This window comes from Polypterus senegalus, chromosome 1 (assembly GCF_016835505.1).
Source record: "Polypterus senegalus isolate Bchr_013 chromosome 1, ASM1683550v1, whole genome shotgun sequence".
Lineage (NCBI taxonomy): Eukaryota > Metazoa > Chordata > Cladistia > Polypteriformes > Polypteridae > Polypterus > Polypterus senegalus.
This window is the reverse complement of record NC_053154.1, coordinates 112,709,447-112,729,597: the sequence shown is the minus strand read 5'-3', so window position 1 is coordinate 112,729,597 and position 20,151 is coordinate 112,709,447. Positions and strand designations below refer to the sequence as shown.

Below are 20,151 nucleotides of genomic sequence, written 5' to 3'. Positions count from 1 at the left end.
TGTGGTGTATCACACCTGAGTTCAATTTCCGTAGCCACCCCCAGGCCTGATTACTACCACACCTGTTTCAATCAAGAAATCACTTAAATAGGAGCTGCCTGACACAGAGAAGTAGACCAAAAGCACCTCAAAAGCGAGACATCATGCCAAGATCCAAAGAAATTCAGGAACAAATGAGAACAGAAGTAATTGAGATCTATCAGTCTGGTAAAGGTTATAAAGCCATTTCTAAAGCTTTGGGACTCCAGAGAACCACAGTGAGAGCCATTATCCACAAATGGCAAAAACATGGAACAGTGGTGAACCTTCCCAGGAGTGGCCGGCCGACCAAAATAACCCCAAGAGCGCAGAGACGACTCATCCGAGAGGTCACAAATGACCCCAGGACAACGTCTAAAGAACTGCAGGCCTCACTTGCCTCAATTAAGGTCAGTGTTCACGACTCCACCATAAGAAAGAGACTGGGCAAAACGGCCTGCATGGCAGATTTCCAAGACGCAAACCACTGTTAAGCAAAAAGAACATTAGGGCTTGTCTCAATTTTGCTAAGAAACATCTCAATGATTGCCAAGACTTTTGGGGAAAATACCATGTGGACTGATGAGACAAAAGTTTAACTTTTTGGAAGGCAAATGTCCCATTACATCTGGCGTAAAAGGAACACAGCATTTCAGAAAAGAACATCATACCAACAGTAAAATATGGTGGTGGTAGTGTGATGGTCTGGGGTTGTTTTGCTGCTTCAGGACCTGGAAGGCTAGCTGTGATAGATGGAACCATGAATTCTACTGTCTACCAAAAAATCCTGAAGGAGAATGTCCGGCCATCTGTTCGTCAACTCAAGCTGAAGTGATCTTGGGTGCTGCAACAGGACAATGACCCAAAACACACCAGCAAATCCACCTCTGAATGGCTGAAGAAAAACAAAATGAAGACTTTGGAGTGACCTAGTCAAAGTCCTGACCTGAATCCAATTGAGATGCTATGGCATGACCTTAAAAAGGCGGTTCATGCTAGAAAACCCTCAAATAAAGCTGAATTACAACAATTCTGCAAAGATGAGTGGGCCAAAATTCCTCCAGAGCGCTGTAAAAGACTCATTGCAAGTTATCGGAAACGCTTGATTGCAGTTATTGCTGCTAAGGGTGGCCCAACCAGTTATTAGGTTCAGGGGGAAATTACTTTTTCACACAGGGCCATGTAGGTGTGGATTTTTTTTTCTCCCTAAATAATAAAAACCATCATTTAAAAACTGCATTTTGTGTTTACTTGTGTTATATTTGACTAATGGTTAAATGTTTTTGATGATCAGAAACATTTTGTGTGACAAACATGCAAAAGAATAAGAAATCAGGAAGGGGGCAAATAGTTTTTCACACCCCTGTATTATGTACTGTAGATAATGAGATATACAAAGTCTTCACAATTTTATGTTGAGGAATATTATTCTGAATTATTCCACAATTTTTTGTTTACAGATTGTTGAACCTCATCTTTACTTATGAGAGACTTTGCCTTGCAAATCATTGCATTCTGTTTTTATTTACATTTTACAGAGTGTTCTATCTTTATTGGAAATGGGGTTATACATGCCAAATACCACAGAGCGTTCCAACTTTTTTGAAAATGGGGTTGTACATGCCAATTTACCAGTGTCACCTGTAACATGGAAAAGATGAATCTGGGATAATGGCCTTATAGGCAGAGTTTCAAAGAAGAAGCCATATGTGAAACTGGAAAATATAAAAAAGGTTAAAATGGGCAAAAGAACAAAGACATTGGATAAAAATGACTGGAATAGTGTAATTATGCTCAGAATCCCAGATTCATCTTGTCTCTGTTGCAGACGACACTGTTATTTGCCATGTATTTAATGAAGAAGAGAATTGAGGACCTGTAAGGTATTTGCTTTTCAAAGTACACATTCTGCTGTTCTTATCCTCTTTTTCTATTATGGTTTGATTCAGTTCACCATCTTCTCTCAAGACTGTAACAGACACTTTTGTATGAAATCTTCAACTTGTTGGCAATCTGTCCCATGAAATAGCCCGCAAAATTGCAAAATAAATAAAGAAAATAAAAACACAAAGGACTGACATGTTTCTTAATTAAAGCTGTTTTGATTTTGTCCATTTTTGAACCCAGAACGGAGCTTTAGTAGTGCCAATACCTTGTAATACAAGTGAAGAGGAAATCAGGTTTCAGTGGTACTAATGCAATTACAAATGTTTTCTAATAACCAATTAGCATTACCACTTGACTAATTAAGGACAAGCTAAGGGAGTTTACCATTAGGATACTGAAGGAATTCATGTTGAAAATGGTGCTTTCCAACTATATGTGAATAATACATTAAAAATCAGTAATTTCAAGCAATGTTAGCCACCATACATAATAGTAATGCCTTGGATATATTTCTAAATCAATTTAATAAAAAATATTTTAAATAAAAAATAAATCAATTTCTATCAAAAACATGAAAAAAAGAAATGTAACCAATTGCATCTCTTAATTGTTACTCGTCACCATGAATAAAGGCATCAGCCAGATAATAAGTACTGTAATAATAGTAATAATGTGGTGCAAGCTTCAAAAGGGTGTATTGATCCTAATTAAAGCATTTGTCATAATATTATAATTGAGCAGTTTGAATTTTCTGATAATTATTTAATATTAGTATGAAATATTTTTATCATTATATAATTATGTTTAAAGATATTAAAAGCAGATATTCATAAAACATCATTAATATTTAGAATAATTACGTGATGCAAACAAAATGGTTACTGCAGTTATAAAGGATGATTTTACATAGGAGAATAGTGTATAGTGACCTATACGTATTCTGACAGTGAGGTCAAACTGTTACATTTTCTATATAACCATGCAATATGGAGTAAAAAAAATGCATATGAAATAAATGTATAAAATGTGACCTTTAATCCGGGATATAATTATGCATGTATGCTTTACCACTAGAGAACAAAAGTAATTTTTGCATTTAATCACCACACTCAGATTAGCATAAATACTGAAACAAATTAATTTGAAGTACCATAAAAGGATGCATAACCTCTGCATGCAATAAACTGACTGACTCTGTGAATGTGTAGCATTACCAGCCTCATAAATTCTTCCTTTAAAATACTCTTTTATGTCTTTCTATACTATTTTTAAAGGTTTCTTTTTTGGTTTCATTTTCAGCAAATGAGAATTAAGTGTATCTGAACAGAAATGAAGAGACTGACTTGGCTAGTCATACGTTTTTCCAATTAATCAATGAATACTTTTTTTATTTTGGTTATTATCTCTAAGTCTCTGATTCACAAAGCATAAACCAAATAACACTTACTTGTATTTAGTTAGAGATAATGCTACTGTACACTTTTCAATTCAATCTGCTGCTAACACCATGAGTTATACCATCAATAAAAAAAAAAAATAAGAACGAGTCTGTTTCAAAGAAATCTGTACTGAAGGAACACAGAAAAAAAGAAGTAGAACAGACCATGAGATGGATAATGTTGAGATTAATGATTAGAAACAGACTAGAGTCAAAACAATAATGCACCTAAACCAGTATGTTAACTAAAAACGAAGCCAAAAGTAACATGCTAAAATACTGGCCCAAGTAGTCAAAAGAAAAACTTTCTAAATCTTTTCACAAAGTTACCACATACCCAGAATCTTGGACAGGAGGGGATGTGCAATGCTTGCCAGTGACATTACAAGATGCAACTTTACATTGTAGCAACAAATACAAAAAACACAAGCAATTCAGCTGAAAAACTTGAATCTATAAGGAAAAGAAAATGGCAGTGTGCCAAAATGCAAAATAATTTAAATAAACTGAAAATGATCAAATATGAAAAGCAATTACAAAAATGAATTACATAAATGCAGAAATACCTAAAAACAATAAAACAGAATGGCTATAAATGGAGTAAATGCAGGGAAACACGAAATACTATTCGTGTTCCTGCCAAAAATGAATACAAGACAATCAATAATTCTAACTCCATAATTGGGGAAGCATGTTTAAGTTATATTGTAAATCAGATTCCATTAATTCTTATGTCAGACTTTCAGCATCTCATCACAATTAATGAGCTAAAAACCCCTTCAGAGAAACAATGGCACATCTTATTTAACTCCAATCCGACACCCTCTCTCAAAACCATATAGACACAAAACAAATCAAAAGATTTAATATGAAGTAACCAAAGACCCCAAGACATCCTAAAGATTAGCAGGGGTTCAGTAAATGTCATTAATTAAAAAAACATTAATACATGATAGCAAGAGGTAGGTAGTAACGAGTTACATTTACTCCATTACATTTACTTGAGTAATTTTTTTTAAAAATTGTACTTCTAAGAGTAGTTTTACTGTACCATACTTTTTACTTTTACTTGAGTACATTTGTGAAGAAGAATTGTTACTCTTACTCCGCTACATTGGGCAACACTCGAATCGTTACCTTTTTTTTAATTAGATACGCTATATTTTTGCCAGAGAGAAGCCGCCAGTGGATCTACTGCATGACTGTTTCACCAATCAGATGTAGCAATAATAATTACAAGAATCCGTTTCACCAATCAGACGTAGCAACAATAATCACGACTCCATTTCACCTATCAGACGTAACAACAATAATCACATGGTACTATTTCACAAATCAGACGTAGCCATGCAGTCATATGAACACACACAAACTGTGGCGGCATAGCGGCACAAACTCCTCACAGACAGCGGACAGGGAAAGAAAGAATACAAGTGGAACCTCGGTTTGCGAGCATTATTCGTTCTGGAAACGTGCTTGCAATCCAAAGCACTCGTATATCAAAGCGAATTTCCCCATTAGAATAACTCGTATGATTCGTTCCACAACCCAAAACTATTCATATAAAAATGATTAATACAAAATATAAAGTAAAAATACATAAACAAATTAACCTGCACTTTACCTTTGAAAAGAATCATGGCTGGTGTGAGTGAGTTTCTAAACTCTTGTAGGATTTCACCCAACGGGACGACACGTGGTAGAGCGTCCCGAAGGAACCACAGGCACCCAGCGCTATAGCAGTTCGCGTAAAAGCAAATCCGAAAAGAATGCGGTCATGATATAAGCACCTGCCGTTGATGGGTGGTAAAAGGAACAAGGACCACTATAAATGCGCAGGGCACAGTATTACTTGGCCACTAACCTGAGCATGACCCTGCCTGACTGCTGTGTCTGTGTATAGGAGAGTGGCAGATCCCGCTACAATAAATAACCACGCTGTTCCTGTTTTAAGCTGAATAAAGATGTATTGTACTGAGACTCAGCTTCGTGTTTTTGGGTGCAAGATGGGGACACACACGTCACAGCACATACACGTGGTCACAATGCTGTAGTAAACAGTATACACTTGTATGGATGTTGAGTGAGGCATGCCGAATGACAATTGCCCACAATCCCGCAGCGAGAGAGAGAACCACCATCAGCTCAGCTGTGATCATGTGACGCTCGGCAGACAAAGCATATACGGACTACTAAATTAACAAGCGAGGTCTTGCAATACAAGTCAAAATTTATTACAAATTTTAGCTCATCTTGCAAAAGACTCACAAACCAAGTTACTTGCAATCCAAGGTTCCACTGTACATGAAAAATGAGAGCCAACTCCGACTGAAGCTTAACCATCACTTCACTGAGTGAAGAAAAAGCATTTTTTAACCAAACATGCACAGACACAAACAGTCAAGGTAAAGTGAGACATTTTGGCTATTTGGAGGGCAAGTGAATATGTAGTATTATACTGTCAGTATACAGTATATCTTGTCACTGTAAGTAGTTTGCACTGTTCAAACATACACGTTACCAACTGTAGGTATTGGCTTCAAAAGCATTGTTGTGAAAAACTGATTTGGAACTTTGTGTTATTTGTGCATCTTTATTTTGTAAAGATGTTATTTATTTTTACTCATTTTTTATTTTACTATTTGGAAATAGCAGAATTTGCCCATTATTTTATATTTTTGTCTGTCTTATTACATTTCTAAAAAATAAATAATGTATTATGATCAAAGTTACTCAGTACTTGATTAGTCTTTTCAGCAAATACTTTTTTACTCTTACTTAAGTAATTTTTTGGATGATAACTTTTATTCCTCATAATACCATCTATTTTGTGAGGTGCACTAGTCCCTCCTGAAGCAAAACACTTCCACAACATGATGCTCCATGCTTGATGGTTGGGATGGTGTTCTTTGGTTTGCAAGTTTCACTCTTTTTTCTCCAAACATAACAATGGTCATTATGGCTACATAGTTCAATCTTGGATTCATCAGACCAGAGGACGTTTCTCCAAAAGGTAAGATCTTTGTCTCCATGTGCCATTGCAAACTGCATTCTGGCCTTATTTATGATAGCACTGGAGCGGTGCCTTCTTCCTTGCTGAGTCTTTCAGGTTATTCATGCTTTTATCACATCCCGCATCGATTACTATACTGGCAGGTGCCACTTCTAATCTTATAGCAAGAGTCCTAACACAAATCAGCAACAGCAAGCATATAACACCCATCCTGCTTCGGCTCCATTGGCTCCCTGTGTCTTACACGATAGAATATAAAATTCTATTATTAACTTATAAAGCTTTAAATGGTCTCACACTAAACTACATGTGACCTTCTCCATCACTATGCTCCTGTTCTCCAACTAAGGTCCTCTAATTCTGACAATCTTGTGCAACATACTAACCTGCACTCTAAGGGTGTCATGGCCTTTAAGTGTATAGCACCCAAATTTTGAAATAAACTCCCTAAATTAATTAGATCAGCGTACTATATTCCTTTGTTTAAAAAACAACTTAAAACTCATCTGTTCAGGAAGGCTTTTAACTTTTAAATTCTGCCTCCTCTTTCAGTCTCTCTCTGTCCAGATGCTCAGTATAATTTGTTTATGTGTTACATTACAAATGATGCTATTTGCTAGGCTTTCTTTTAGCATTGAATTTAGTATTTTACTTTCCAAATTCTTGATTTGACCTTGCCTAGTATTAGTTTTGCAGTTTTCTCCTTCAATTTCCAAATTACTTTTTGCTCTTTATAGAGAATATTCACATTGTCTCAAGAAAAAATATGTACTGATTAAACCTAAGGCTAAAACCACTAACTATTTAATTATGCAGATTGATGTTGCTGACTAAGCATGGCTGATTGAATTCATAAGTGTTATTGCTTTCACAATACACTAAAGAAACTGCAGGCCCAAGTGCAAGGTACGGCCTTTCAGAGACTGACCTGAAATAGGCAGGCGAAAGCACAGACTTCCCAGGACCCAGCTCCACTGCATCATCTCCAGTCAAGAGCAAACATGGGAGTGAAGGTGCAAGTGATGCAGGTCACGAAAGCTCACCGATACCAGAAGATCACTTGAAACTAGAGATGGCCTTGCAGTCCGCGCATTCAACTACTCTTCGCGAGCCGGAAGCATCGGCTGTAACTGGGGTTGCTACTTCACCCACGGAGCATAAAAGCCAAAACGATTTGTCCGAACTGAAGGAAATGATCACAACAATGGCCACGGCCATAAGTGAGCTCAAGAAAGACATTCAGAAAAATATGAAGAAAGAAATAAATGGCTTGCTCAAGACAAACGAGAAGCTGCGGCTGGAGCTGCAAGAGATGCGGCAAGAATATAAAGACTTGGGAAAACGTATATATAATCGCTTTGATGCAGTCTTTAAAGAAATGCGGCTCTGGAAAATGGATGCAGAAGGAATAACATTAGAATCGAAGGTCTACCTGAGAATTGTGAAAGTCCAAACCCAGTTAAACACATAGCTGAACTATTCTCAAAAATAATTGGAGAGGACTTTAAATCAGATACCAAGATAGCAGCAGCTTATCGCATACATGGATCAAATACCTCTAAACCTAGGACTTTAATTGTCCACTTAAAGAGATTACATTTTAAGCTTAATGTAATGGCACTTCTCAGACACAAATATCACATCGTCTCCTCCACGGAGTAAGCAGAAAAGGAATTAAGAAAGCTGATCCTGACGCTTTTTTAAAATACGATAGTGAGTCGCATCCTGTCATGGTATGGCAAGAAGATATTACCTGCTGTCTGATCTGCTTGCAATGACACGGGTACTATAATTATACATCCTTTTTTCTTCTCGGCCACTTTTTGTTTATGTTTTAATTACAATTACACGCATATGTGTGGAAGAAATTAAGTTCTTTTTTTTTTTTTTAAACTATTCTAAAGGAGACTGTTTAACATCATACCCTTGGTTTATTGTTATTGTTATTATTGCATTAGGGTTTACTGTGCTTATCCAGGGCCACTTTTTAACACCATCCCCTGGGTTTACTGTCTTAATATTTCAAGATTGTTGAAGATTATATTATATGCTTTTTTTGTTTTGGACGTGCTCTATCTCTAGGTATGTCAGAGGCCTGGGACTGTGAAGTGAGGTCCAGCCTCACGTGGGGAGGCAAAATGGGGTGGGAGGATAAGGGGGAGAGAAAGAGAGCAAGCGATATCTCATTTATACTTGTTCTCCTTATAATTATAACTTCCAACTTAACAATAGCCTGCATGGCAATAACTTGTGGGAAAATTTGAAATTAAGGTTAAAGCTGTCTCACTTCCAGTTAAGACTACAAAATGACATCAAAAATTCAGAATCAATGTATCCATGATGGGACAGTTAACTTTGTGTGCTGGAATGTCAAAGGCCTGAATCACGAATTAAAGAGAAAGAATGTAGTCTCTTACTTAACAGGTCTAAATGTTAAAATAGTATTTTTACAGGAGACCCACTTGTTAAGTAAAGATCAATTCCAGCTGCAATAAGACTGGACTGGACAAATGTTCCATTCCAGCTTTACAAAGAAAACTAGAGGTGTGGGAATTCTTATATATAGAACAGTCTCACTCGTAGCATCAGATGTACTATCCTGAAGGGAGATATGTGATTGTCATGGGCAACTTATTTAACTGTAAAGTGATTCTGATAAATGTTTATGCACCCAATCCTGATGATAGGGAATTCATGCAAAATGTATTTGCATCTATTCCCAATGTGAACACTCATAAAATTATAATGGCTGGGGACTTTAATTGTGTTTTAAATCCACTCTTAGATAAATGTCTTTCCCCTGTGACAGGAGACCTAACACTGCAAAGACAATTACATTGTTTTTAACGGACTACAACTTATCAGACCCCTGGGAGTTTCTAAACCCAAACTCAAGAACATATTTCTTCTACTCACCAGTGCATCATTGCTACTCAAGAATTGATTATTTCTTTATAGATAATAACTTCTTGCCTACGATTAAATCTTGCAAGTACAACACTATCGTTATTTCTGACCATGCCCCTCTGATCTTGGAGCTGAAATCATTATGCCCCACATACTCATCTCACAGATGGCGTCTTACCCCACTACTATTAACAGATGAGAACTGTACAGAATTTATATCAAAACAAATCAGTTTCTTCCTAGAGACAAATACATCCTCAGAGGTCCCTGCCGGAATACTCTGGGAAACTCTAAAGGCCTTCTTAAGGGGTCAGATTATTTCATATCTTTCCCACAGAAATAAATTAGAAACCAAGAAGGTATCAAAGCTAACCAGCAAAATTATTAGAATAGATCAAGAACACGCCAGGTGTTCAAGCGAGGCTCTTCATAGGAAAAGACCGGCTCTGCATTCAGAGCTCAACCTCTTAACAACCAAAGAAACTGAACAACTCATTTATAAATCAAGACATCATTACTATGAACACGGAGAGAAAGCTAATAAGCTCTTAGCTCAACAAATCCACAAGCAAGAAGTTCACAATACAATCCCAGAAATCACCAACACGAACGGAGATAAAATCATTGACCATAAAACTATAATGTACACATTTAGAGACTACTATAAATCCTTATTTTCTACTGAGTTAAAAGAAGACAACACACAATCTAATGCATTTCTGGATAAATTACAAATACCACAAGTAGATACTTTTATTGCAGAGAAACGGGAAAAACCTCTGGCGCTATCAGAATTACAAGATACTATAAAGTCACTTCAGAGCGTGAAAGCAGCAGGCCCTGATGGCTAACCTGTCGAATTTTACAAGAAATTCTCCATCTGTTTGCTCCCCTCTTATTAGCAACATTTACAGAAGCTAAACACAATCAAATTCTATCTCAAACTTTTCGCCAAGCATTAATCACCGTCTTTCCTAAACAAAATTACAATATGCATCATACAGACCAATTTCACTTATGACGTTAAGATATTCTCCAAAGTCATAGCTATAAGGATGGAGAAAGTGTTGCCTTCAGTAATATTATTATTTCAAAACATTCCAATATACATCAATAAATCATTATTTAAGCACTTAGATTCAAACATTTATTTGGAACTTAAAACATCCACGTATCCAAAGAGCGACCCTAGAAAGACCAAAGACAGAAGGTGGCATTTATCTATATCTGCTTATTAAACTCATCAATTTATTTATTTTTACTATTTTTAAGTTTAATTCCGTTGGCCATGCTCTCTTTCTCAGGGGTGGAGGTTGATTTGTTTTCAATCCTATTTTTTGTAAAAATTCATCTATTTGTATGGAATGATTACAATAAAATCAATAAAATTTAAAAAAGAAAAAAAAACTGCAGTGTTTTGTATTTTTCTTCCAGCAGTGTACTTTTTCATCTCAAATTCTAAACAACTACTTACGTACCAAAAAAACTCAAACCTGCCTTAATCAGTAATGAGTAGGTGTCCTCTAATGCACTAGACAATATTGTCAAGTTAAACAAACTGTTAAGAAGTTGACCGAGCGCTCTGTGAACCTCAACAAACTTTGTCTTAACCTCTATGTGTTTAAAAAAAAAAGTTACTTAAACTTGCATCTTGCATTTGCTAAAGGAAAAAAAACAACATAGCTTTAGAGGACATTTCATGTATATGTATAGAATTATATGATCATTAGATATTTTAATGTAAACTGAAACAAAACAATAATAACTTATAGTTGCTAACTAGGTCTAAGTTATCTCTGATTGCCCCACAAAAATACATATTGCAAATCCAGAAATAATCATTCATTACATAATTAACCACTAGAATCAAGATGCTAATTCAACAACAGTTTAAAGCATTCAAATTATAGGATAAAATAATAAGATGCAGTAGATTTTCATTGTTACTTTGAAACTAAGCAAAACAACAACTAACAAATGGGCGAAGGAATAATACTGAGGATATGTGCAATACTGAAATACTACTTTATAAACCACTATACTAAAATACCTTTCATTTGATGACATATATTTTGGCCCCATAATTAACAAGAGATATAGTAAAAATCAGTTGGTGAAGGACCCCTCCTCTGACAACTTTATACACTGTAAATAGTGAAGATGATTCAAACCTGGAGAGAAAGAACCTTTAGTAGGTAGTAGTGGTCAGTGGTAATTTGTAATAAATTTTTTAGACAATTTAAAAAATCAGGGATCAAAATAACAACAAACTTGAGGGAGAGGGAGCTTTGGTTGTACTTGAATTAAAACTGTACTTTATCTAGTGCGTTGTCATTTATATGTCATTTGACATTCTGATTCAAACATGAATTTTGTTTACATTTTCAGGAATTCAAAATTTCTTTCTTTCACTTAGTAATTTGTAATGTAATTTTAGGTAACATACATTTTGAATTCAAAATCACACTTTACCTTCGTCCTCGACTTCTTGACCTAGACCTTCGAGATCTGTAAGATCTTCCTCGTTCAACAGATCTGCTTCTGCTGCTTCTTTTCTTCCGGGACTCATAGGATGAACTGCTGCTGGACCGCCGTCTATGTCTAAAATATTAACAAGCTACATAGATTAATGGATGCACTTTTAACTGAGGATAGCAATTCAGAGTCAACAAAAATGCATCGATGACTATATTGGAATGAGTAACTGGACTATATTTAGTAACTAATAATGAACTGCAAAGTACAATATACATACTAGAGCAATGACAATGAAAATATTGTTTCATATAAAATGATAGATAGATAGATAGATAGATAGATAGATAGATAGATAGATAGATAGATAGATAGATAGATAGATAGATAGATAGATAGATAGATAGACAGACACGTGGACAAAATTGTTGGTACCCTTCAGTCAATGAAAGAAAAACTCACAATGGTCACAGAAATAACTTTAATCTGACAAAAGTAATAATAAATAAAAATTCTATGAAATTTAACCAATGAAAGTCAGACATTGATTTTCAACCATGCTTCAACAGAATTATTTAAAAAAAATAAACTCATGAAACAGGCCTGGACAAAAATGATGGTACCCCTAACTTAATATTTTGTTGCACAACCTTTTGAGGCAATCACTGCAATCAAACGATTCCTGTAACTGTCAATGAGACTTCTGCACTTCTCAGCAGGTATTTTGGCCCACTCCTCATGAGCAAACTGCTCCAGTTGTCTCAGGTTTGAAGGGTGCCTTTTCCAGACGGCATGTTTCAGCTCTTTCCAAAGATGCTCAATAGGATTGAGGTCAGGGCTCATAGAAGGCCACTTTAGAATAGTCCAATGTTTTCCTCTTAGCCATTCTTGGGTGTTTTTAGCTGTGTGTTTGGGTCATTGTCCTGTTGCAAGACCCATGACCTGCGACTGAGACCAAGCTTTCTGACACTGGCCAGCACATTTCTCTCTAGAATCCCTTGATAGTCTTGAGATTTCATTGTACCCTGCACAGATTCAAGACACCTGTGCCAGATGCAGCAAAGCAGCCCCAGAACATAACAGAGCCTCCTCCATGTTTCACAGAAGGGACAGTGTTCTTTTCTTGATATGCTTCATTTTTCCGTCTGTGAACATAGAGCTGATGTGCCTTGGCAAAAAGTTCAATTTTTGTCTCATCTGTCCATAGGACATTCTCCCAGAATCTTTGTGGCTTGTCCACATGTAGTTTGGCAAATTCCAGTCTGGCTTTTTTATGATTTGTTTTCAACAATGGTGTCCTCCTTGGTCGTCTCCCATGAAGTCCACTTTGGCTCAAACAACGACGGATGGTGCGATCTGATGTTCCTTGAGCTTGAAGTTCACCTTGGATCTCTTTAGAAGTTTTTCTGGGCTCTTTTGTTACCATTCGTATTATCCGTCTCTTTGATTTGTCATCAATTTTACTCCTGCGCCACGTCCAGGAGGTTGGCTACAGTCCCATGGATCTTAAATTTCTGAATAATATGTGCAACTGTAGTCACAGGAACATCAAGCTGCTTCAGATGGTCTTATAGCCTTTACCTTTGACATGCTTGTCTATAATTTTCTTTCTAATCTCCTGAGACAACTCTTTCCTTCGCTTCCTCTGGTCCATGTTGAGTGTGGTACACACCATGTCACCAAACAACACAGTGACTACCTGGAGCTCTATATATAGGTCCACTAACTGATTACAAGATTGTAGACACCTGTGATGCTAATTAGTGGACACACCTTGGATTAACATGTCCCTTTGGTCACATTATTTTCAGTCTTTTCTAGGGTACCATCATTTTTGTCCAGGCCTGTTTCATGAGTTTTTTTTTATTAATTCTGTTGAAGCATGGTTGAAAAGCAATGTCTGACTTTTATTAGTTAAATTTCATAGAATTTTTATTTATTATTACTTTTGTCAGATTAAAGTTATTTCTGTGACCATTTTGAGTTTTTCTTTCATTGACTGAAGGGTACCAACACTTTTGTAGGTAGGTAGGGTAGGTAGGTAGGGTAGGTAGGGTAGGTAGGGTAGGTAGGTAGGGTAGGTGGGTGGGTGGGTGGGTAGGTGTGGGTGGGTGGGTGGGTGGGTGGGTGGGTGGGTAGGTGGGTGGGTAGGTGGGTGGGTAGATAGATAGATAGATAGATAGATAGATAGATAGATAGATAGATAGATAGGTGGGTTGGTGGGTTGGTTGGTGGGTGGGTGGGTGGGTGGGTGGGTGGGTGGGTGGGTGGGTGGGTGGGTGGGTGGGTGGGTGGGTGGGTGGGTGGGTGGGTGGGTGGGTGGGTGGGTGGGTGGGTGGGTGGGTGGGTGGGTGGGTGGGTGGGTGGGTGGGTGGGTGGGTGGGTGGGTGGGTGGGTGGGTGGGTGGGTGGGTGGGTGGGTGGGTGGGTGGGTGGGTGGGTGGGTGGGTGGGTGGGTGGGTGGGTGGGTGGGTGGGTGGGTGGGTGGGTGGGTGGGTGGGTGGGTGGGTGGGTGGGTGGGTGGGTGGGTGGGTGGGTGGGTGGGTGGGTGGGTGGGTGGGTGGGTGGGTGGGTGGGTGGGTGGGTGGGTGGGTGGGTGGGTGGGTGGGTGGGTGGGTGGGTGGGTGGGTGGGTGGGTGGGTGGGTGGGTGGGTGGGTGGGTGGGTGGGTGGGTGGGTGGGTGGGTGGGTGGGTGGGTGGGTGGGTGGGTGGGTGGGTGGGTGGGTGGGTGGGTGGGTGGGTGGGTGGGTGGGTGGGTGGGTGGGTGGGTGGGTGGGTGGGTGGGTGGGTGGGTGGGTGGGTGGGTGGGTGGGTGGGTGGGTGGGTGGGTGGGTGGGTGGGTGGGTGGGTGGGTGGGTGGGTGGGTGGGTGGGTGGGTGGGTGGGTGGGTGGGTGGGTGGGTGGGTGGGTGGGTGGGTGGGTGGGTGGGTGGGTGGGTGGGTGGGTGGGTGGGTGGGTGGGTGGGTGGGTGGGTGGGTGGGTGGGTGGGTGGGTGGGTGGGTGGGTGGGTGGGTGGGTGGGTGGGTGGGTGGGTGGGTGGGTGGGTGGGTGGGTGGGTGGGTGGGTGGGTGGGTGGGTGGATAGATTTATTAATCCCAAGGGAAATTCACATAATCCAGCAACAGTATACTGATACAAAAAACAATATTAAATTAAAGAGTAATAAAAATGCATGTAAAAACAGACAATAATTTTGAATAATGTTAGTGTTTACACCCGGGTGGAACTGAAGAGTCGCATAGTGTGGGGGAGGAACGATCTCCACAGTCTGTCAGTGGAGCAGGACAGTAACAGCAGTCTGTCACTGAAGCTACTCCTCTGCCTGGAGATGACACTGTTCAGTGGATGCAGTGAATTCTCTATGATTGACAGGAGCTTGCTTTGCGCCCGTCGCTCTGCCACAAATGTTAAACTGTCCAGCTTCATTCCCACAATAGAGCCTGCCTTCCTAACAAGTTTGTCCAGCCTCCCCAGCACACCATTGCGTAGAAGAGGGCACTCGCCACAAATGTCTGGTAGAACATTTGCAGCACTTTATTGCAGATGTTGAAGGACACCAACCTTCTAAGTAAGTAAGTATAGTCAGCTCTAACCTTTCTTACACAGAGCATCAGTATTGGCAGTCCAGTCCAATTTATCATCCAGCTGCACTCCCATGTATTTATAGGTCTGTACCCTCTGCACACGGTCTCCTCTGATGATCATGGGGTCCATGAGGGGCCTGGGCCTCCTAAAATCCACCACCAGTTCCTTGGTCTTGCTGGTGTTCAGGTGTAAGTGGTTTGAGTCGCACCATTTAACAAAGTCTTTGATTAGCTTCCTATACTCCTCCTCCTGCCCACTCCTGATGCAGCCCACAATAGCAGTGTCTTCAGCAAACATTTGCATGTGGCAGGAATCCGAATCATATTGGAAGTCTGATGTATATAGGCTGAACAGGACCGGAGAAAGTACAGTCCCCTGCGGCGCTCCTGTGTTGCTGACCACAATGCTTCAACAGTAACCCACTTTATTAATAAAGCTAAATATTTATTGATTCATTTATCTGTATTATTCAATGGGTTTATACTATTTTAATTTAAAAAATTCTGAAACCATATTGTAGTAACACACTAACCTCTACTATAAAAAATTGTTGATCTTACCCTATTAGCATAAATGCAAAGTTCAGTATTCTATTTAAAGATCTAGTCTTAAGGCAAATCAAATTCTTTAAATAATATTTTAAAAAATGCCTAAAACTTAATTATATATATATTAAGCGGCTGGTGGTACCCAGCCGGGATGCCTAGAAGGACCCGAAGAGGGACTACGCCTCTTCCAGAACATGAGAGGGCAACCGCCCTGGATGGTATGGGGACCACAGGAATAGAGCTTGGAAGCTCAACCCTATAGGGGCCTGTGGTCACCACCAGAGGCGCACGGATGCCTGAAGAGCCCTGGCCCTCAGCACTTCCGCTACACCCAGATGTGCTGGGGGGAAGAAGACCAGGGACACCCGGAGTGCTTCCGGGTGCACAGCCGGCACATCCGCCACACCAGGGAGTGCCGGCAGTAACTTATTGGGAGGCACCTAGAGCATGTCCGGGTAATTATAAAAGGGGCCACTTCCCTCCATTCGATGGCTGGAGACGGGTGGAAGAGGACAGAGCTCAGAGCAGAGGAGTGGAGGTGGACCAGAAGAGGGGCACTGTGAGAGAATTCCTGGACTTTGGGGGTGTTTTGGGGTTATGTGTGCACTGTAAATAGTAGAATAATTGTAAATAAACATGTGTGGTGCATAAAACGATGTCTACCTGTTTGTGTTCAGGCTGTTTTCCACAATATATATGTGTGTGTGTGTGCATCCAGCTTTTGTGGCCAGGCATAATGCCATTTAGCATCCACATGTGGGGCGGAATGTCCAATGAACAAAGGCAACATGACGCAGAGAGTTTCCTAAATGCACACCAAGATCGAAGCAGATGAACATCAGCATTCCAGTGTACTAGTTTCTAATAAAGGGTGATACAGTAGTTGTTCAGAGCATTCTGACTCTTAAACTTCTATATTATTTACCAATAAGGTTTGGACAAAATAGAAAAAGGTAGGTACTAGGTAGGTACTTGCCCATAAAATAAGATCTAGTTATTCATGTCAAAAATATATACTTAAAAATCAAACTATTTGCTATAAATTGTTACTAGAGTACAGAAAATAGATTAGTGAATAATTATTTGTAATACAGTAATCAATCAAAAAGACATCAATCGATTGCAACTAGTGCAGAATGTAGCTGCTAGAATCTTAACTAGGAAAAGAAAATCTGAACACATCTCTCCAGTTTTGATGTCCCTTCATTGGTTACCGGTGTCATTTAGAACTGACTTTAAATACTGCTTATGGTTTACAAAACCTTAAATAATCTCGATCCATCCTATATCTCAGAATGCCTTTCACCTTACACTCCAAATTGTAAACTTAGACCTTCAAATGAGTGTCTGCTTATTATTCCAAGAGCTAAACTTAAAAGAAGTGGTGAGGCAGCATTCTGCTGTTATGCACCTAAAATCTGAAATAGCTTCTGATAGAAATTCGCCAGGTAATACAGTGGAGCACTTTAAAAAACTGCTAAAAACACATTATTTTAATTTGGCTTTCTCATAGCTTCATTTTAGTTTAATCCTGATACTCTGTATATGCATTTAATTACCATTATCATTCATAGTGGCTCAGAAATCAGTACTAACCCCTAATTTCTCTGCTGTTCTTTATCCGGTTTTCTGTGGTGGCGATCTGTGCCACCCCTACCCGATCAAAGCACCGTGATGTCCCTACATTGATGGATTAAAGGCCAGAAGTGACCGTCATCATCAAGTTCCATGTGAACTGATTGAGGTCATTTATGTTAGGCAGAATGCCTAGAGGGGGCTGGGAGGTCTCATGGCCTCAGAACCCCTGCAGATTTTTTTTTTCTCCAGCCGTCTGGAGTTTTTTTGTTCTTTCTGTCCTCCCTGGTTATCGGACCTTACTAATTAACATAGAATAAAAGTATTGCCAAATTTTATTACTTATACATTTTGTCTTTTTTCCTCTTTCTTCAACCTGTAAAGCACTTTGAGCTACATCATTTTTATGAAAATGTGCTATATAAATAAATGCTGTTGTTGTTGTTTTAAGCAGTATTAATCTGCACAACAAATCATATTTTTTGTATTTTAATATAATAGTTATATTTTTCATCAACAGCCTCCAGCAAGCTTGATAGTACCAATGATTGCAGAGTAGCATTGAAGTAATGGTTAAAATTTGAATGGTTACAGTTCAAGACATACAAATTACATAAAGAATCTGTTGAAAATGGTTTCAGAAAATTTTTAACAGACGCGTTGGTTAAGATCTGTCTTTAGTTGTTGGTCTTTTTAAAGACACCCTGTAAGTCAGGCCTGTGCCCACTCATCGCAAATATTATTCATGCACAATATGACAGTTATTTGCTAAGAAGTACTCGTTTGTGAAATGTGGCAAATCAAGGCAAAGTAACCAAACAAATAACTCAAAATTAAAAAAGAAAGCCCTAACATCTAATCTGAAATCAAGCCAATGAGTCAGAGAAGTGCTCTAAAGACAGAGATTAGAACAAATGGAGTCTACCATCAGATCAACCAATTCTGTAACAATTAGAACATTCTGAGAAGAAGAACTATTTATATGAAATGCAAAAGGTAAATACAGTATGTTAAAGAAGCTGGAAAAGCTTCTTTCTATAAAAAAAAAAAAAACACACACACACAAACACAAATATACGCTGTGGTAAAAAGCATATTAATTAATGTGAGCGATGGAAGATAAAGTCTTTACCACTGGGCTCCCTCATCAGACTCAGTTTATACTAAGCTTATACTTTCGATCAGAGGTACAGCATTACTATATATTTTAATCTTTTTTGAGAACTAACTTCTTTGTGCCTGTTTGTGATTTCTACCTTATACTCACAACCCTTCGCCCAATCTGCAATGAAATATACAGTACGTATTGTATCTTGCTCTATTCACCACAGCGGACACCAACTTTCACCGTCTATATTAATATAAACATGCTGGAGTCTTTAAGGGGGAAGCGCCGTGAATTTACTTGTTGAGTGTGGCAAGGCAGGTTGTTGCGCATTTGTGCATTGCTATGAGTGTGCTTTGGGATGGGATAGATTATCTGTTATTTGCTTCGATACCAGTACTAAAGACTGAAAGCTGCTATGAAAATAGAAGTCTAAATTTTAGTAACGATCCAACATTACTTATGAGGTAACATAAGTTATGTTAAATAACAGAATGTTTTTTTTTTTTTTTGTTCTCACCCAACTTCAAGAGAACACTGCTATTGACTGTCCCTCCTATATCACAAAATAGCTACTGTAGGTACAGTACTATATGACTATGTAGTCTAATGAAAATGATGGATGTCAGCTGCATAGCCGGAACATGTTTATGAACGCGGACATACAGCAAAGAATTGGTTATCAATTGGAAAGTCCTACCATGGAGTAGTTTAAGTATGATGCTGACTGTGGCAAGAGCAAGTGTGTAAATGGTTTGGACTTGAGAACCTCAGTTAAAGGGAAAGAATCTGAGGAACTTAAAAACACACTTAAAGAGGTTAATAAGAGGTCAATAAAGAGGCTGAGAATGGTGACATGCTGAAAAAACAAAAACCTACAAAAGAAGCTAAAATGAAGGGTTACATTGGTCAATTGTTTAACTTTGTCTCTGCAGAGAGAAGGGGCTATGGCCAAACTATTTACAGAATGTCCACCAGGCTCTGTAAATTACAGTGAAAAGTTCATAAAACTAAATGAAAACTAAAATGTGAAAACAGTATTGAAAAAGAAAATTAATTTAAAAAATTGAATTAAAAAACACTGCGCAGATGAACTTTCTTCCAACACACTTGTCTTTTGTGAAGCAAAAATTTCAAATTAACACCTACATTTTTGGTCACTGGTTGTGATTCCTTATTTTATGATCTTCACCTCTTCTTCTTTTTTTTTTTGTCTTTCCCCAAGAATGGTTTCTTAGCTTCAACAAGCCCTGAAGGTTAGGGATTGAATTTAAGGTGTGTCAGAGAGGAGAATTCCCCTCTGTAACAACAAATGAGGAGTTTTGATAGGCCTTAAGTAGGGATTTCAGCATAGGGCTTATGAATAAAGATATTATCATCATGGTCTGCTTGATATCTTAAATGTCAGTCAGTCAGTCATTATCCAACCCGCCATATCCTAACACAGAGTCACGAGGGTCTGCCAGAGCCAATCCCAGCCAACACAGGGCACAACGCAGGATCAAATCGCCAGGCAGGGTGCCAGCCCACTGCAGGGCACATGCACACACACACACCAAGCACACACTAGGGACAATTTAGGATTGCCAATGCACCTAACC

At 38.8% G+C, this 20,151-nt stretch overlaps 1 protein-coding gene across 1 annotated transcript in view; it reads right to left on the bottom strand.

Annotated features, from left to right (window-relative positions):
* rsrc1 (arginine/serine-rich coiled-coil 1) overlaps positions 1-20,151 on the bottom strand; it is a 474,039-nt gene that overhangs the window by 377,939 nt on the left and 75,949 nt on the right. Inside the window, exon 3 of the mRNA XM_039756272.1 lies at positions 11,736-11,864. Within this exon, the coding sequence (XP_039612206.1) occupies positions 11,736-11,864 (129 nt within the window). The remainder of the gene's footprint in view (positions 1-11,735; positions 11,865-20,151) is intronic.